We start from the raw sequence: 19,498 nt of genomic DNA on the forward strand, positions 1-19,498 counted from the left end.
TTTTAGGATGGTAACCAGGGTAAACATCGGGTTACTAAGCGCGGCCCTGCGCTTAGTTACCCGATGTTTACCCTGGTTACCAGCAAAGACATCGCTGAATTGGTGTCACACACGCCGATTCAGCGATGTCTGTGGGGAGTCCAGCGACGAAATAAAGTTCTGGACTTTCTTCCCCGACCAGCGACAGCACAGCAGGGGCCTGATCGCTGCTGCCTGTCACACTGGACGATATCGCTAGCGAGGACGCTGCAACGTCACGGATCGCTAGCGATATCGTCTAGTGTGACAGTACCTTAAGGTTCTCCCAAACCACTAGTTAAAGAGTGTCACAAATCAAAAAGCCACTCATAGTGAGTCATGACAATTAATCTGTTACAGGACTCCAGCTAATCCCATAAATGACTTAACCTAACTGTGAAGCCAACGCCTTAGTGAATTAATCATTACTGTCCTGGACTTGACTATTGCCTCTGCGGAAGCATTGCAAGCGATATCTGTCTTTGGCAATCTTACCTGTAGTATTATTATACCCTTGTTCTGTCCTTTAACCACCCTGATCTATCTTTGGCACAATGAAATAATATACTGTACACTGCCAGCAACTGCATCAAAAAGTTACATGGAAGAGAATGTAATTGCACACAGTGTATTGGCATAAAATAAGTAAAAGTTGTAGTACACAAACGGCAGAAATGGCAGAACCATATAGCAAAGCCGCGGAGACACCATCACGTGTTTCTCAACGCAAGCAATAAATAGCCAGGTTTTTAACCAGGAAGGAACAACCACGGGAAGGGCAGCATCCAAAAAGGAAAACCACCTATGCCAAAACATGGTATCAACCCACAGACAGCTGTTTCGGGGTGTGAAGAAACCAGATTGTATCTAAATTTCCCAGACAACCATGTTTTTGCAAAAACCAAAAGAACTGGCTTTTTATCTGTGTATTGGCTTATGAATTTAAGTGTTTATGTCTGGTGGGTCAAGAAGACAGACTTGCCAACTGATATACTATCTAACATACTGTGTAAAGGTACCTTCACACTGAGCAACTTTCCAACGAGAACGACAACGATCCGTGATGTTGCAGCGTCCTGGATAGCGATCTCGTTGTGTTTGACACGCAGCAGCGATCAGGATCCCGCTGTGACATCGCTGGTCGTAGCTAGAAGTCTGAAACTTTATTTGGTCGTCAGGTCGGCGTGATTCGTCATGTTTGACAGCAAAAGCAATGATGCCTGCAATGGTTTTTCATGGAGCTAACAACCAGCGAGAACAATAAGTACGTCACTGGATCGCTCCTGCATCATTCAGCTGTTGCCGGTGTTTGACGTCTCCTAGCGACCTAAACAGCGACGCTGCAGCGATCGGCTCGTTGTCTATATCGCTGCAGCGTCGCTTAGGCTACGTTCACATTAGCGTCGCGTCGCCGTTGCGTCGGCGACGCAGCGGCGACGCACGGAAAAACGCGCGCAAAAACGCGCGCGTTTTGCGACGCGTGCGTCGTTTTTGACGAAAATCGGACGCACAGAAAATGCTACATGTAGCGTTTTCTTGCGTCCGACGCTAGCGTCGGAAACGACGCACGTGGCGAAAAACGCCACCAAAACAACGCACGCGTCCCCTATGTTAAACATAGGGGCGCGTCGCCGCTGCGTCGCCGACGCAACAGCGACGCACATTAGCGTAACGCTAATGTGAACGTAGCCTTAATGTGACGGTACCTTAAGTCTGTAATAGTGACTGTACATAGGGTGTGTTAAGCTTTGTTTATTGATGTGTGCTTATATGCTAATAGTGCTACTTAATCCCATCACCATTGTTTACCTTATCTTGAGGTTGGACTGAAAGACCCTGGGTAATTCTAAAAATAGCTTACATGCCTTGGGTATAAAAAGACTCAGAGATCACATCCTGGGAGACTGAAGTAAAGGTACCGTCACACTGAACGATATCGCTAGCGATCCGTGACATTGCAGCGTCCTGGATAGCGATATCGTTGAGTTTGACAGGCAGCAGCGATCTGGATCCTGCTGTGACATTGTTGGTCGAAGCAGAAAGTCCAGAACTTTATTTCATCGCTGGACTCCCGCAGACATCGCTGAATCGGCGTGTGTGACGCCGATTCAGCGATGTCTTCACTGGTAACCAGGGTAAACATCGGGTTACTAAGCGCAGGGCCGCGCTTCGTAACCCGATGTCTACCCTGGTTACCAGCGTAAACGTAAAAAAAACCAAACACTACATACTTACATTCCGGTGTCTGTCCCCCGGCGCTGTGCTTCTCTGCACTTTGAGCGCCGGCCGGAAAGCAGAGCACAGCGGTGACGTCACCGCTGTGCTTTCCGGCTGGCGCTCAGTCAGTGCAGAGAAGCACAGTGCCGGGGGACAGACACCGGAATGTAAGTATATAGTGTTTGTTTTTTTTTACGTTTACGCTGGTAACCAGGGTAAACATCGGGTTACCAAGCGCGGCCCTGCGCTTAGTAACCCAATGTTTATCCTGGTTACCCGGGGACTTCGGGATCATTGGTCGCTGGAGAGCTGTCTGTGTGACAGCTCTCCAGCGACCACACAGCGACGCTGCAGCGATCGGGATCGTTGTCTAGATTGCTGCAGCGTTGCTAAATGTGATGGTACCTTTACACAGAGCTACCAGCCATACATTCTGCAAAACACCCAACAGACAAGAGAAAGGACTGCAGCCAATTCATCATGGCACCATCACGAGGGACACTGATCTATGATTTTATAGGAAACAACCTAGGGGTTTTCGGCTCTGGTTGGAAGGACACCGATCTGATCCATTGACCATCTCTGAACCAGATCCAGAACACTGCCCCATCCCTTATGGGAAATATGCAAATGCATGTAGAAAAGCTGTGGAGACACCATCACGTGTTTCTCAATGCAAGCAATAAATAGCCAGGTCTTTCACAGGGAAGGAACAAGGACGGGAAGGGCAGCATCCCAAAAGGGAAAACCACCTATGCCAAAACATGGTATCCTGTTATGATGCGGTGGTCTAGGAGCAACATGGAACGAGCTCTGAGGGAAGTGGTAACTGTACTGACCGCAGTCCCTAAGCTCAACACAACACTAGAAGTAGCCGTGGAATGCTCCTAACTCTCCCTAGGCATCTCGTCACAGCCTAAGAGCTAACTACCCCTAAAGACAGAAGCAGGAAAACTATCTTGCCTCAGAGAAAATCCCCAAAGGATAGATTAGCCCCCCACAAATAATGACTGTGAGTGGAGAGGAAAAAGACATACACAGAATGAAACCAGGATGAGCACAGGAGGCCAGTCTAGCTTGATAGATAGGACAGGATGGAATACTGTGCGGTCAGTATAAAACACTACAAAAATCCACGCAGAGTTTACAAAAAAAATCTCCACACCTGACTAAAGGTGTGGAGGGTAAGGCCATGTTAATAATACACGTTCCTGATTTCCCTGCTGTTTTTTCTGCAATAAAAACCGCAGCTCTTGGCAGAAAATGCAGGTGCGTTTTTTGGTGCTTTTTGGTGTGTTTTTTGATGCGATTTTTTGATGCATTTTTTGATGCGGTTTTTAGTGCAGTTTTTTATGCAGTTTTCTCTGCAGAGTCTGTCTGTTTTCTAGGAAGTTTTTTTAGGGTTAAAATGGCTGAAAATACTCTAACCCTACCCCTAACCCTAACCCTACCCCTACCCCTAACCCTACCCCTAACCCTAACCCTACCCCTAACCCTACCCCTAACCCTAACCCTACCCCTAACCCTAACCCTAGATCTAACTGTAGTGGGGGAAAAAAAATAAAATAAAAATTCTTTATTTTATTATTGTTACTACCTATGGGGGTGATAAAGGGGGGAGGCATTTACCTTTTTTTTATTTTGATCACTGAGAGGTTATCACAGTGATCAAAATGTGCCTGGAACGAATCTGCCGGCCAGCAGATTCGGCGGGCGCACTGCGCATGCGCCCGCCATTTTGGAAGATGGCGGCGCCCAGGGAGAAGACGGCCGGACAGACATCGGGAGGCCCGGTAAGTATAAGGGGGGGAGATTAGGGCACGGGGGGGCATCGGAGCATGGGGGGTGGCATCGGAGCATGGGGGGGTGGGATTGGGGCACGGGGGGACAGCCACACTCCGCCCACGCACTTCCTGCTGCAGCGGTTCTGCACCACAAACCGCAGAAAACCCGCAGATATTTTTTTCGTCTGTGGGTTTTACTGCGGGTTTGACCTCACAATGGAGGTCAATGGGTGCACAACCGCTGCAGTTCCGCAAAAAGAAGTGACATGGTACTTCTTTTTTACCGCAGCTATTCAGCGCGGCTTTTTTCGGGATTTTCCGCAATGTGGGCACAGCAGTTCCTGTTTTCCATAGGGTACATTGTAATGTAAAAAAAGAAAGAAATGTCCAGCTTCACCGAGTCCGTAAAAAAACGATTTCTTTATTAACAAACTTTAAACATGGAGGATACAGACTTCAGCACAACCATATGGGTAAGAATCTCAACGCGTTTCTGGAGACTAGGCTCCCTTAATCATGTTCCTTCTTACATTGTAATGTACCCTGCATGGAAAACAGCTGCGGACCCGCAGCAGCAAAATCGCGGCGGTTCCGCATTAAAAAAAGGATTGTGTGAACATGGCCTTAATCTGCTTCCCAGAGCTTCCAGCAAGACAGAATTAATTCATACTGATAACGCTGGACAAACATAGAAAGCACTGAACGGATAAGTCCACAATCTGTGAACAGAAAAGCGCAAGCAAAAACTTAGCTTTGCTGAACTGGTCAGGATAACAGGGAAATCCAAAGAGATGTGAATCCAACCAGGAACCATTTACAAGTGGCACTGGCTGAAGGAACAGCCAGGCCTAAATAGCCGAGCAGAAGAGACGATAAGTGGAGGCAGCTGATGACAGCTAACTCCGAGGGGCAGCCATACCACTTGAAACCACAAGAGGGAGCCCAAGAGCAGAACTCACAAAAGTGCCACTTACAACCACCGGAGGGAGCCCAAGAGCGGAATTCACAACAGTATCCATCCACAGACAGCGGTTTCGGGGTATTTGTCCCTCATCAGTGTGGAGTAGGAAACTGGCTATTAGGAGCAGTGCCTAGTAAAATGACTATAAACATAAGGATGAATGACCTCGGGGAGATCAAAACATCCAACACCGCGGAGACACCATCACTAGGCTTGAGTGAAACGGATCGGACAAATTCAAAAATCGCCGACTTTGCATTGGGCATAGTCGGCCGATTTCACTTGACTCGACTTTTGAGATAGTCGGGTTTCGCGAAACCCGACTCGACCCTAAAAAAGTAAAAGTCGCTCAACCCTAACCATCACGTGTTTCTCAATGCAGTGATCCAGAACACTGCTCCCATCCCTTATAGGTGTTTTTCCTTTTTGGATGCTGCCCTTCCCGTGGTTGTTCCTTCCCGGTGAAAGACCTGACTATTTATTGCTTGCATTGAGAAACACGTGATGGTGTCTCCGCGGCTTTTCTACATGCATTTGCATATTTCCCATAAGGGATGGGGGCAGTGTTCTGGATCACTGCGTTGAGAAACACATGATGGTGTCTCCGCGGTGATGGATGTTTTGATCTCCCCGAGGTCATTCATCCTTATGTTTATAGAAACGGCAGAACGGCAGAAGATAGAACAATGAGGTCACTAAAATCTTTCACTGGTAATATTTGTACAAAGTGGTAACATTTCCTTTTAAAGGGAATCTGTCAGTAAGTCAACACCCTCCATTCCCCAAACCTCATATATGGACAGTCAGGTCTTTGAAAGTTAAAACTATTTACATAATATATATTTTATCTGTTGTTGCATTACTGAGAAATTAACATTTTCATTATTATGCAAATTAGACATTAAGACTCTGCTTCCTGAGGCTGTTTCACCACCAAGTACACGCCTCTTTGGAATAATTGACAACTTACTGTCTGTGTAATATCAGGTTTTAGTAAAGGAAATCAGAGAGTGAGATATAAATCAGGCTAAAGAGTCCAGGGCTGGGTAGGAAACAACCTAGTCCGGGGCTGGGTAGGGAAACAACCTAAGGGAGGCATAGGCTTGGGAAGTGCTCTGACAAGCACTTCCCAAGCACTTAAAGCCTCATTTGCATATCTATTAAAATGATGAGTTCTCAGAAAGGCAGCAACAGATAAAAGATATAAAGGTGTTGATGTATTTAGGTTTAAAAGAACTGAATGCCAATATATGCAGCTTGAGGGAGGTTCATCCTGCTGACAGGTTTCATTTAAAAAAAATCACCATCATTACATACCCATTACCTAGATTGGGGCTGAGTCCTTTTGTCTGCCCTTATTTACACACTGAGGTCAACACCATTTAATGAATTAGGCATATCTCTTAACTGGCTTGCATGTTAGCTGGAAATGTGCTCCAATCGGAGCCTAGACTCCATTTCTGGATTAAAGTGACATCACTTTTATTAAATCGATCTGCGGACATAGCCATGCCCCATCTTGCCCCTGCTCCACCCATGCTTTGCCAATAATGGTGTAGCTGGCTGAGACTGGCGTGTAAATGCCAAAAGTGTAAATATTTGTGCTCAACCTCCAAGGTGCACAAAAATATTATGACTTATTAAGGTGATTTCCCCCAAGTGTATTTAGTCTCTGCCCACACGGACTGACTGACAGCTGCAGCTTGTAATGAGCAGTGTGAGATCTCATGAGGAAGGAGGGACTCTGAGGAGCTGGGGCATAGACTGAACATAAACTTTGAATGAAAAATGATCTTAAAACTATTCTGCCCATCAGTAATGATTGATAGCTGCCATGAAAAAAATGCAGATATACCACAGCCATAAGACACTGCTGAGAGAGGCCAACTATGTTCCACTGTAATCTTTATTACCTACTCTAAGTGCTTGTGCAGGTGGCCGTAGCTTCTCTCATGTGAAAGAATCATGACGATTATGCAAATGACACTCTGAACAAAATAGCAAAAAAAAACACAATTTCCACAATTGTTTTGGGGGTTTTGTTTTTACTGCATTCATTCTGCAGTAAAATCATCTGGAAACATGATCCCCCAGATCAGTACGATACCAAATTTGCATTTTTTAAATTTAAGTGGTGAAAAAAAAAATCAGATATTTGTAATAAAAAAAAAAATTAGTTTAAGTCCAAGACCCATATCATTTTTCCTTCAATAAAACTGTATATGGGCTTGTTATTCGAGTTTCGACGTTATGTTTTTATTCATTCCATTTTTGGGGTAGATACGATGCTTTGATCGCTCCTTATTGCATTTTTTTGAGGAGTTGCAGCAATCAAAAAACCCACAGTTATGGCATTTTGATTTTTTTTCTCTTTACAGTTTTTAAGTTTATGTATCGCAGAGATACTGGAAATAAGGTCCTATTACTGTCCTATTACTGTGTTATGTAACACACAGTGGGTACGGAAATACACTGCTAAAAAAAACAATAAGGGTATGTTCACACGTTCAGGATTTCCATCCTTTTTTTTTCCTGACTGTTTTTTAAAAAACTGCAGCTCTTGGCAGAAAACGCAGGTCCTTTTTTTGGTCCTTTTTTGGTCCGTTTTTGATGCGTTTTTTGATGCGTTTTTTTAATGCAGTTTTCTAGCCAGAGTCTGTGTGTTTTCTAGGAATTTTTTTAGGGTTAAAATGGCTGAAAATACCCTAACCCTACCCCTAACCCTAACCCTACCCCTAACCCTACCCCTAACCCTAACCCTACCCCTAACCCTACCCCTAACCCTACCCCTAACCCTAACCCTACCCCTAACCCTAACCCTACCCCTAACCCTAACCCTACCCCTAACCCTACCCCTAACCCTACCCCTACCCCTATTCTAACCTTAGTGAAAAAAAAAAAAAAAAAAATTCTTTATTTTTTTTATTGTCCCTACCTATGGGGGTGACAAAGGGGGGGGTGTCATTTACTATTTTTTTTATTTTGATCACTGAGATAGGTTATATCTCAGTGATCAAAATGCACTTTGGAACGAATCTGCCGGCCGGCAGATTCGGCGGGCGCACTGCGCATGCGCCCGCCATTTTGCAAGATGGCGGCGCCCAGGGAGAAGACGGCCGGACGGACACCGGGACGCCGGGTGAGTATAAGGGGGGGAGATTAGGGCACGGGGGGGGCATCAGAGCACTGGGGGGGGGCATCGGAGCACTGGGGGGGCATCGGAGCACGGGGGGGCGGGATCGGAACACGGGGGGGGCAGCCACACTCCGCCCACGCACTTCCGCCCGCTCCCCGCACTTCCTGCTGCAGCGGTTCTGCACATCAAATCGCAGTAAAACCCGCAGATATATTTTTGATCTGCGGGTTTTACTGCGGTTTGGACCTCACAATGGAGGTCTATGGGTGCAGAACCGCTGCGGCTCCGGAAAAAGAATTGACATGCTCCTTCTTTTTTCCGGGAGCTATTCAGCGCGTCTTTTTTTTTACAATTTCCGGACCATGTGCACAGTGTGTCCTGTTTTCCATAGGGTACAGTGTACTGTACCCTGCATGGAAAACAGCTGCGGAACCGCAGCGGCAAAACCGCCGCGGTTCCGCGGTAAAAAACGCACTGTGTGAACATGGCCTAAAGGGAACACTTAAACAACAGAATATAACTTCAAGTAAATAAAACTTCTGTGAAATCAAACTGTCCACTTAGGAAGCAACACTGTTTGACAATCAATTTCACATGCTGTTGTGCAAATGGAATAGACAACAGATGGAAATTATTGGCAATTATCAAGACAGCCTCAATAAAGGAGTGGTTCTGCAGGTGGGGACCACAGACCACATCTCATAACCAATGCTTTCTGGCTGATGTTTTGGTCACTTTTGAATCTTGGTTGTGCTTTCACACTCGTGGTAGCATGAGACTGACTCTACAACCCACATACAGTGGGGCAAAAAAGTATTTAGTCAGTCAGCAATAGTGCAAGTTCCACCACTTAAAAAGATGAGAGGCGTCTGTAATTTACATCATAGGTAGACCTCAACTATGGGAGACAAACTGAGAAAAAAAAATCCAGAAAATCACATTGTCTGTTTTTTTAACATTTTATTTGCATATTATGGTGGAAAATAAGTATTTGGTCAGAAACAAAATTTCATCTCAATACTTTGTAATATATCCTTTGTTGGCAATGACAGAGGTCAAACGTTTTCTGTAAGTCTTCACAAGGTTGCCACACACTGTTGTTGGTATGTTGGCCCATTCCTCCATGCAGATCTCCTCTAGAGCAGTGATGTTTTTGGCTTTTCGCTTGGCAACACGGACTTTCAACTCCCTCCAAAGGTTTTCTATAGGGTTGAGATCTGGAGACTGGCTAGGCCACTCCAGGACCTTGAAATGCTTCTTACGAAGCCACTCCTTCGTTGCCCTGGCGGTGTGCTTTGGATCATTGTCATGTTAAAAGACCCAGCCATGTTTCATCTTCAATGCCCTTGCTGATGGAAGGAGGTTTGCACTCAAAATCTCACGATACATGGCCCCATTCATTCTTTCATGTACCCGGATCAGTCGTCCTGGCCCCTTTGCAGAGAAACAGCCCCAAAGCATGATGTTTCCACCATCATGCTTTACAGTAGGTATGGTGTTTGATGGATGCAACTCAGTATTCTTTTTCCTCCAAACACGACAAGTTGTGTTTCTACCAAACAGTTCCAGTTTGGTTTCATCAGGCCATAGGACATTCTCCCAAAACTCCTCTGGATCATCCAAATGCTCTCTAGCAAACTTCAGACGGGCCCGGACATGTACTGGCTTAAGCAGTGGGACACGTCTGGCACTGTAGGATTTTGTGTGGAGCCCCAGATCGAGGGAGATTATCAGTGGTCTTGTATGTCTTCCATTTTCTAATTATTGCTCCCACTGTTGATTTCTTCACTCCAAGCTGGTTGGCCATTGCAGATTCAGTCTTCCCAGCCTGGTGCAGGGCTACAATTTTGTTTCTGGTGTCCTTTGACAGCTCTTTGGTCTTCACCATAGTGGAGTTTGGAGTCAGACTGTTTGAGGGTGTGCACAGGTGTCTTTTTATACTGATAACAAGTTTAAACAAGGTGCCATTACTACAGGTAATGAGTGGAGGAAAGAGGAGACTCTTAAATAAGAAGTTACAGGTCTGTGAGAGCCAGAAATCTTGATTGTTTGTTTCTGACCAAATACTTATTTTCCACCATAATATGTAAAAAAAATGATAAAAAAACAGACAATGTGATTTTCTGGATTTTTTTTTCTCAGTTTATCTCCCATAGTTGAGGTCTACCTATGATGTAAATTACAGACGCCTCTCATCTTTTTAAGTGGTGGAACTTGCACTATTGCTGACTGACTAAATACTTTTTTGCCCCACTGTAAGTGGCTCAGGTAGTGCAGCTCATCCAGGATGGCACATCAATGCGAGCTGTGGCAAGAAGATTTGCTGTGTCTGTCAGCGTAGTGTCTAGAGGCTGGAGGCGATACCAGGAGACAGGCCAGTGCACCAGGAGACATGGAGGGGGCCGTAGGAGGACAACAACCCAGCAGCAGGGCCGCTACCTCCACCTTCGTGTAAGGAGGAACAGGAGGAGCACTGCCAGAGCCCTGCAAAATGACCTAAAGCAGGCCACAAATGTGCATGCGTCAGCATAAACGGTTAAAAACTGACTCCATGAGGATGGCCTGAGTTTCTCACGTCCACAAATGGGGGTTATGCTCACAGCCCAACACCGTGCAGGATGCTTTGCATTTGCCACAGAACACCAGGATTGGCAAATTCGCCACTGGTGCCCTGTGCTCTTCACAAATGAAAGCAGGTTCACTCTGAGCACATGTGACAGACGTGACAGAGTCTGGAGATGCCGTGGAGAGCGATCTGCTGCCTGCAACATCCTTCAGCATGACCGGTTTGGCAGTGGGTCAGTAATGGTGTGGGCTGGCATTTCTTTGGAGGACCACACAGCCCTCCATGTGTTCGCCAGAGGTAGCCTGACTGCCTCTAGGTACCGAGATGAGATCCTCAGACCCCTTGTGAGACCATATGCTTGTGCGGATGGCCCTTGGTTCCTCCTAATGCAGGACAATACCAGATCTCATTTGACTGGAGTGTGTCAACAGTTCCTGCAAGATGAAGGCATTGAAGCTATGGACTGGCCAGCCCGTTCCCCAGACCTTAATCCGATCTCGAACATCTGGGACATCATGTCTCGCTCCATCCACCAACGTCATGTTGCACCACAGACTGTCCAGGAGTTGGTGGATGCTTTAGTCCAGGTCTGGGAGGAGATCCCTCAGGAGACTATCCACTGCCTCATCAGGAGCATGCCCAGGCATTGTACAGTAGGGACGTCATACAGGCTCGTGGAGGCCACACACAATGCTGAGCATCTTTTCCTTGCCATGAGGCATTTCCCCTGAAGTTGGGTCGGCGTGTAATTTGATTTTTCACTTTGATTTTGAGTATCATTGCAAATCCAGACCTTCATGGGATATTCATTTTGATTTACATTGATAATTGATATGTTTTATTGTTCTGAACACATTCCACTATGAAATGAATAAAAATTTGCAACTGGAATAATTCATTCAGAGATCTCTAGGATTTGGTATTTTAGTGTTCCTATTATTTTTTTGAGCAGTGTATAAGAAAAAAGTTCATCATCTCACCCTTGAAGTGTCCACAGCAGGTGCAGTTATCCACGAAGGTGCATGGTATAGCGTTCAAGCTCGCATGCAAAGTTATTCCATAATGATCCAGCACATCTTCTTGATAATAAAAAACTTTTACTTTATTCAAATCTTCTTAAAAACATTGTTGGAGATCAAGACAGATTGGGATAACTAGTCCCGCATGAGAATAAAACTTTATGCATTTTGACCCATGTGTGGGTCTTAATCATATTGAGTAAAAAAACAAAACTCCTGACTTGATATCCTGCTCAGGAGAGGAAATGTCTTGATCTCTAACAATGTTTTTAAGAGGTTTTGAATAAAGTAAAAGTTTTTTTTATTATAAAGAAGATGTGCTTGGATCATTATGGATTAACTTTGCAAGTGGGTACGGAAAGTATTCAGACCCCTTTTTAGATTTTTCGCTCTTTGTTTCATTGCAGCCATTTGGTAAATTCAAAAAAGTTCATTTTTTCTCATTACTGTACACTCTGCAACCCCATCTTGACTGAAAAAAATGAAATGTACCGTATTTTTTGGACTATAAGATGCACCGGACCATAAGACACACCCCAAATTTTCAGAAGAAAAATAGGGAAAAAAATGTATGTGTCAAATGAGGGTTCATCTCACAGTCCAAATTATTCAGCTTACCTGGGGGGTAGGGTGTGATATGGAGCGCTGGTGGAGCGGGTTCACAGGAGGTGTTCGGTGGTCTGGCTCATCCCAGGCTGGTGCAGCAGATTCGGTGGTGCGGGGGCTCTGCCATTTTGTGAAAGCCCCAACACATCCATCCCAGGCTGATGCGTGGCATCAGATTTCCACAAATGTCGGCAGAGCCCCCACACCACCGATCATCTGCGAAACTGCCGCACATCAGCCTGGGATGTGTCTCCTGGTAAGTGCATTCAGCCTATAAGACGCACCCCCATTTTCCCCCAAAAAAATTTTGGGAAAAAAGTGCATCTTATAGTCTGAAAAATATGGTTTATTAAAAAAGAAAAACTGAAATATCACATGGTCATAAGGATTCAGACCCTTTGGTCAGTATTGAGGAGAAGCACCTTTTGAGCTAGTACAGCCATGAGTCTTCTTGGGAATGATGCAAAAAGTTTTTCACACCCGGATTTGGGGATCATCTGCCATTCTTCCTTGCAGATCCTCCCCAGTTCAGTCAGGTTGGATGGTGAACGTTGGTGGACAGCCATTTTCAGGTCTCTCCAGAGATGCTCAATTGGGTTTAGATCAGGACTCTGGCTGCGCCAGTCAAGAATGGTCACAGAGTTGTTCTGAAGCCACTCCTTTGTTATTTTAGCTGTGTGCGTAGGGTTATTGTCTTGTTGGAAGGTGAACCTTTGGCCAAGTCTGAGGTCCAGAGTGCTCTGGAAGAGGTTTTCATCCAGGATATCTCTGTACTTGGCCGCATTCATGTTTCCTTCAATGACAACCAGTCGTCCTGTCCTTGTAGCTGAAAAACACCCCATAGCAGGATGCTGCCACCACCTTGTTTCACTGTTGTGATTGTATTGGGCAAGTGATGAGCAGTGCCTGGTTTACTCCACCAAAAAGGTCTATTTTCATCTCATCAGACCAGAAAATCTTATTTCTCATAGTCTGGGAGTCCTTCATGTGTTTTTTTAGCAAACTCTATGCGGGCTTTCATATGTCTTGCACTGAAGAGAGGCTTCCGTCGGGCTGTGAGGAAGAGCCAGGGCCGTAATCGTGGCTGAGATTAGCAGATCTTGCATGCTCTGGTCTTCCGTCACATGCAGATAACGTCCCATGGTCAATGTACTTGCCTCTTTATTGTTTGCACCTTCTGGGCCTTCTCTCCGTTACCTGAGGTCCCCTCTGGTTGTTTGTGTACAAACAGAGACACAGTCCAGTTGCAACGTGAAGCATAAAACGTTACTTTTTTCTTTGCACAGCACATCCTTAACAGACATAGCATTTGCATAGGGTTCCTTACAGCTCACATTTTCCTTTTCCCTGCACTCATTTCTTGGCCCTTCAGTATGTGCCCGGGTCATACCACCTCTTGCGGTAATGAGGCATCCTCCCTGTACAGATTCTCTGCACTTAGGGGTTCCCTCATCCATTTCGACCAGATCTGAGGGCATCAGCCTATGCGATGATCTGCCACATATTGAGAGACCTGCATCCCCATACTGATGTGGGCCCGCTGCTACTGCTGCTTCAACACTGCTGTAGCCTGTGCTGGTTCAGCTGCACTTCTGTCCACCGAGCCCTGGATGGATGAGTCCTTCCTTTAAACGTTACGAGGCTCCTGGATGGCTCGAGGCCAAAGCCCACCCGAGCTGTCTGGGCTCCCTAGCTCCTCTGCTCTAGCTAGCGAACTGTTTTTGCCTTATCCCCCAGCTAACCCCTCCTACAGTTAACTAGTTACACCACTTATTATAATACGGTGTCATGGGCCCCATCTAGTGGGTTGAACAGGGTACTACTCTTTCCCTGTGCTCATCATTATGTGTCAGCAAAACATAGATATATATATATATATATATATATATATATATATATATATATATATATATATATATATATATATATATATATATATATATATACAGTTTTACATAAAGGTAACATCTACATGGAGGGAGGGAGTAGAGTATCACACAGTCCCGGTATACCCCTTACAGGGCCACTCTACCATAAAGGCCCGACTGTTGGAGGGCTGCAGTGATAGTTGACTTTGTGGAACTTTCTCCCATCTCCCTACTGCATCTCTGGAGCTCAGCCACAGTGGTCTTGGGGTTTTTCTTTACCTCTCTCACCAAGGCTCTTCTCCCACGATTGCTCAGTTTGGCTGGATGGCCAGGTCTAAGAAGACTTCTGATGGTCCCAAACTTCTTCCATTTAAGGATTATGGAGGCCACTGTGCTCTTAGGAACCTTGAGAACTGCAAAAATTCTGTTGTAACCTTGGCCAGATCTGTGCCTTGCCACAATTCTGTCTCTGAGCTCCTTGGCCAGTTCCTTTGACCTCATGATTTTCATTTGGTCTGACATGCACTGTGAGCTGTGAGGTCTTATATAGACAGGTGTGCGCCTTTCCAAATCAAGTCCTATCAGTTTAATTAAACACAGCTGGACTCCAATCAAGGATTGGACTCCAATCAAGGATTAGAGCCATCTCATGGAGAAACACAAAGAAATGGACAGCATGTGACTTAAATATGAGTGTCTGAGCAAAGGGTCTAAATACTTATGACCATCTAATATTTCAGTTTTTCTTTTTTATTAAATTTGCAAAAATTTCTACATTTCTGTTTTTTTCAGTCCAGATGGGGTGCAGAGTTTACATTAGTGTGAAAAAAATGAACTTTTTTGAATTTACCGAATGGCTGCAATGAAACAAAGAGTGAACAATTTAAAGGGGTCTGAATACTTTCCGTACCCAATGTAATAAAAATAATAATAATAATATCAGGAAAGTTTTACTTTTGAAATGAAGTGAATAGGAAAAAACACTTCAAAATGCCACAAAACCTGGGGAGAAAATGGGTCACGGATAACGTTATTGTGACCAACTTTCAGTTAGAACACCAGAACTAGCCTATCAGGAGTAGCATCCATATTTGGCTCAAATAACCCCTCCATCCATGTCAATCTGAACTACAATTTTTACTACTCAAATGCATTTAAAAAGAGAATAAAGGAAAGAACAAAGAAAAATGTTGCAAATAGGAAATAAGGTTCAACGTATTACAAAATGCAGAAAATGGACTAATCATTGTATGAAAAAAGGACAATTACCATGATCGCAGCCAGTGGTGATTATGGGCAGGCATTATATTGTATGGAGGACCATGGGGGGTGCTTTATATAGTGTGGAGGACCATGTGGGCGCATTATATAATATGGAAGACTATGGGGGTGCATTATATTGAGGACCATAGGGAGCACATTATAATATATGGAGGATTATGGGGGGCGCATTATATTGTATTGAGGACCATGGGGGTGCATTATATTGTATGGCGGACCATGGGGGTGCATTATATTGCATGGAATACCATGGGGGTGCATTATATTGTATGGAGAACCATGGGGGTACATTATATTGTATGGAGGACCGTAAGGGGTGCATTATATTGTATGGAGGACCATGTCGGGTGCGCATTATACTACATGATGGATTACGCTGGCTGTACATTATACTATATGGAGGACTATATGGGCCATTATACTATATAAAAAGGCTATGTGGGGCCATTATAAGATTTAGAGGGCTATGAGGGGGACCATTACATGGTATGCAAGCAATTATACAAGGTTTGCATGGGGTCCAGCATACTGTGTGGAGGTCATTACACTGTATGGAGGCACATTATAGAGTGTGTAGAGGTGTTGGGCAATTATAATGTGTGTAGGCCCATTATACTGCATGGAGGGCTTTGTGAGGGTCACAGTTGGGGGATAATACTGTGCTGTGTCGCCATACTTTGCCTTGGGAGCTGAGGTGGGGTACAGTAGTGTCATTATACTGTGCATGTGGACGACTTCACCATGGGGCTATCATACTGTATTTGGGGGGCATTGTTGTTTGCATCATACTTTATTAGGACAGCGAAAGAGGAATCTCGGACTTCAGCAGGAGGAAAATTACAATTTGAGGGTATGTGCACATGTCCGGATTTTTAGCGTTTTTTTGCGGAATTTCGCCATAAAAACGCTATAAATCCGCTAAAAAAAGCTAACATTATGCATCCTATCATTTAGAATGCATTCCGCATTTTTTGTGCATATGTTAGCGTTTTTTTTCCGCAAAAAAAACGCATCCCGCAAAAAATCCGGACATGCTCTATCTTTTTCCGGATTTTCTGCGGATTTCCTATCAAAAAGGACATTCCGGGAAAATTAAAAAAAAAAAAACGCAAAAAATCCGCACAAAAAACGCGCAAATTCCACGAGAAATCCGCGCAAAAAAAGCACGTGGATTTCTGGCAGAATTCTCAGGATTTTGCCAGGAAAAAATCCTGACGTGTGCACATACCCTCAAGGCTGGAAAGTTGTGAGATATGTCCTTCTGTGACCCCGATAATCATGGGGGTTCCGCAGTTAGAACTTCTGCTATGGGGCCCCATGCTTTCTATATACTCTTCTGATCGCAGCCTAAGGTTTTTCTACAATTTTCTTTCAGCAAACCTCACCCATCAGGTAAGATCATTACCTCAAGAAGTTAATTTACCTTCTCCCAATTCTGATTCATGTTTGACAGGTTTCAAACAACAAGAGGGTGGGGATGAGTGTAACCTCGTCACTTATAACAATACCCGTCAGTTCTCCTGACATGTCTATTTAGTAAAACCAGAGTAAAACAATTCTAAAGCACCTTTCCCAAAACCTTCATTAGGTCTTTCCTCTGTTATTCTTCTTGGAAATGTATGAATAATTTAACAACTTGCCATTGACGATCGGATGATCCCCTTATCGCTAAGTGATTGGATGGTGTCTAATTGTGTGGGGATATAGCCCACTGACAAGAAGAATGCTTATACCCATTTTCCAATACATTGGTACAGTACGCGGAGGAATAACAGAGGAACACACCATGCTCCAGAATAATTTTCTCATGCGTAATGCAAGTATTTTTTAGAACAGACACGTCAGCGAAGCAAATTAATTCGGGACAGATTAATCATAAAATGACCTACCCTTAAATCAGATATATTTGTTACATGTTAATTTTTCTTATATCACTACAGTATATATGAACACAAATAATGACTCTTGCAGTTTTCACATTGACTGCTATTCTAGCCTCAAACCTTCTGTCCTTTCAGTGAATTCGCATGAATATGAGCAGCAATAGACTCCCACCCTGCTTTTTGTTTTGAAGCATCTAGTGAGCATGTGCATGGAAATTGAGCAGGGAGGCTGAGGAGGTGAGCTGTAACATCATTGTGAATGGTGGATCCTGTGTTATCAGCTGTCTATGATGGTATTTCCTGCTGTTGTAATCCTACCTCTGAGGATAATGAAACTTCTGAAAAGTCTTCTTTAAAGTACGGGAAGTATAAGTCAAAAATGACTTCATTGGTCAGTATGAAAATTGCAAGATTTCGGAAAAAAATTTTTTAAACAGAGTGAAATAAAAAAAACCATTTCCAAATATTTTAACAAATACATTTAACGCAAAAACCTGATAGGTCGTTTTTTGATATTACATTCTTCTAAGGACTCGTGCTGACACCTATACAACCAGGACGAGTGCTATTCCTTCATTTTTACTGATAACCCTCGTTATTCTATGAGCTTTACATTCCTGCTAGTAGTAGGCAATCCCTTTAAGGGTATTTTAATGTATACCGATAAAGATTTATATTTTAATAGAAGGGTATTTTTACCCTTGGTTTGAGAAAAAAATTGCAGCCGGAACAATTTGCTTCCAAGAATCGAATTGTACTCACTCATTCAACTCTACGGAAAAAATTGGACCATGGATTTTCACAGGCTGACATTATAGAAAAGGTGGAGAAAATTTTTTTTCACTCTATCTCCGAGAAAATCCGATCACACTCTGATTAAACTCTGATCAATACGTGATTAGCATAATCAGATCGATATTCTCGGAGGTGGAGAAAATGGTCGCCTGCACCTGCCCTATTACTAATTTGACCCAAACTTTGCCGTAAAAATGAGCATGCAGGAAATGTGTAACGAATTAGTACTTAGTATAATGAATATATTATAATATTGGCACAGCACAATCGTTGCAGCCGAGATTAGTAATTGCTAAAAGTGAGAAGACGTCCTAAAATGACTTACTAAATTATTGCTAAATTAAACCACAAGTGCAGTTGATGTCTAATGTATCTTCTGGTGTATTTCATTCCCTCTGTGCCCCGAAATCCACACTGATACTTATGAAGACAAAGGGAAATGCATCGAAACATAAAGTACAGAAAATTTCCAGAAAATAACTTTACATATAAAATTAATCCGTTGCAGATAATGATCTGGAAGTATGATGGGGACGTTCGCTATAGTTTAGAGACGGAGACAAGAAGCAAAATTATGTTTGTATCGTATCATATAAATTGTTTGATTACGTATACAGTACAGATGACGAGGAGCTTATACATTATGTTACAGATGTAGCAAGGGAGAATGAAAAGAATGACAAGGAGAAATCCTTATAAAACGTCCACCAATGGGTTACTTAATTTTTGGGGATGGCATTGTGTGACTTTAGTTGGTAAGGCAGTCCCATGTAAAACTACTGAAAATACATTGCAATATGACAATACCTTGTGCCAAATGACAAACTCTGCACTGCTCCAGTACAGTCAGCATATACCCAGCACGTTGGCAGTGTGTATCAGCACAGGCATGCAGTATATTAATATACAGTAATAAGATAAAGAGTTCTTACCCCACTAAATACGCCAGAATAACGAGCTGAACAATACGGAATAAGATCCCCACCTTTTTGTTCTTGGCAATGACATATTTTTCAGTCTTATAGTCAAAGAATGACATGAACAAGCCTTTCCATTCGACCTGCCCCATTCTGTCTGCTCACATTGCAGCAGTGAATGAGGCAGAGAGAGGAAGGGAATGCAGCTCTGATTCCGGCACAAGTGCTGAAACATGAGAAAGAGACAGCTGGACCCTGAGCCGCTGCTGTCTGCATGTGCGCCTAGTAGGGCGGCCATCACAGTAGGTGCCAGGGTGAGGGAGATCCCAGGGTCACTGTCAGTACACCCTCTAACTACTGTAATAAATTATTCACGCCATCTTTAATTGATGAGGTTTTGGATCTACACCAATCTGAATTCTCACTTTTTTTTGTTAGGCAACTTTC

General features: G+C 43.9%; 1 protein-coding gene across 4 annotated transcripts in view; it reads right to left on the reverse strand.

The window, feature by feature from the left end:
- P2RX5 (purinergic receptor P2X 5) overlaps nt 1-19,279 on the reverse strand; it is a 105,619-nt gene extending 86,340 nt beyond the window's left edge. The window contains exon 1 of one of the 4 annotated variants that reach the window (XM_069761091.1): nt 19,067-19,273. In XM_069761091.1, coding sequence (XP_069617192.1) covers nt 19,067-19,203 — 137 coding nt within the window. In that variant the 5' untranslated portion in view covers nt 19,204-19,273. Of the gene's footprint in view, nt 1-19,066 lie in introns of all 4 variants that reach the window. The other 3 variants (XM_069761093.1, XM_069761090.1, XM_069761092.1) reach the window with 3 other exon arrangements.
- Nucleotides 19,280-19,498: the final 219 nt, after the last annotated feature.

Source organism: Ranitomeya imitator, chromosome 3, assembly GCF_032444005.1.
Source record: "Ranitomeya imitator isolate aRanImi1 chromosome 3, aRanImi1.pri, whole genome shotgun sequence".
NCBI lineage: Eukaryota > Metazoa > Chordata > Amphibia > Anura > Dendrobatidae > Ranitomeya > Ranitomeya imitator.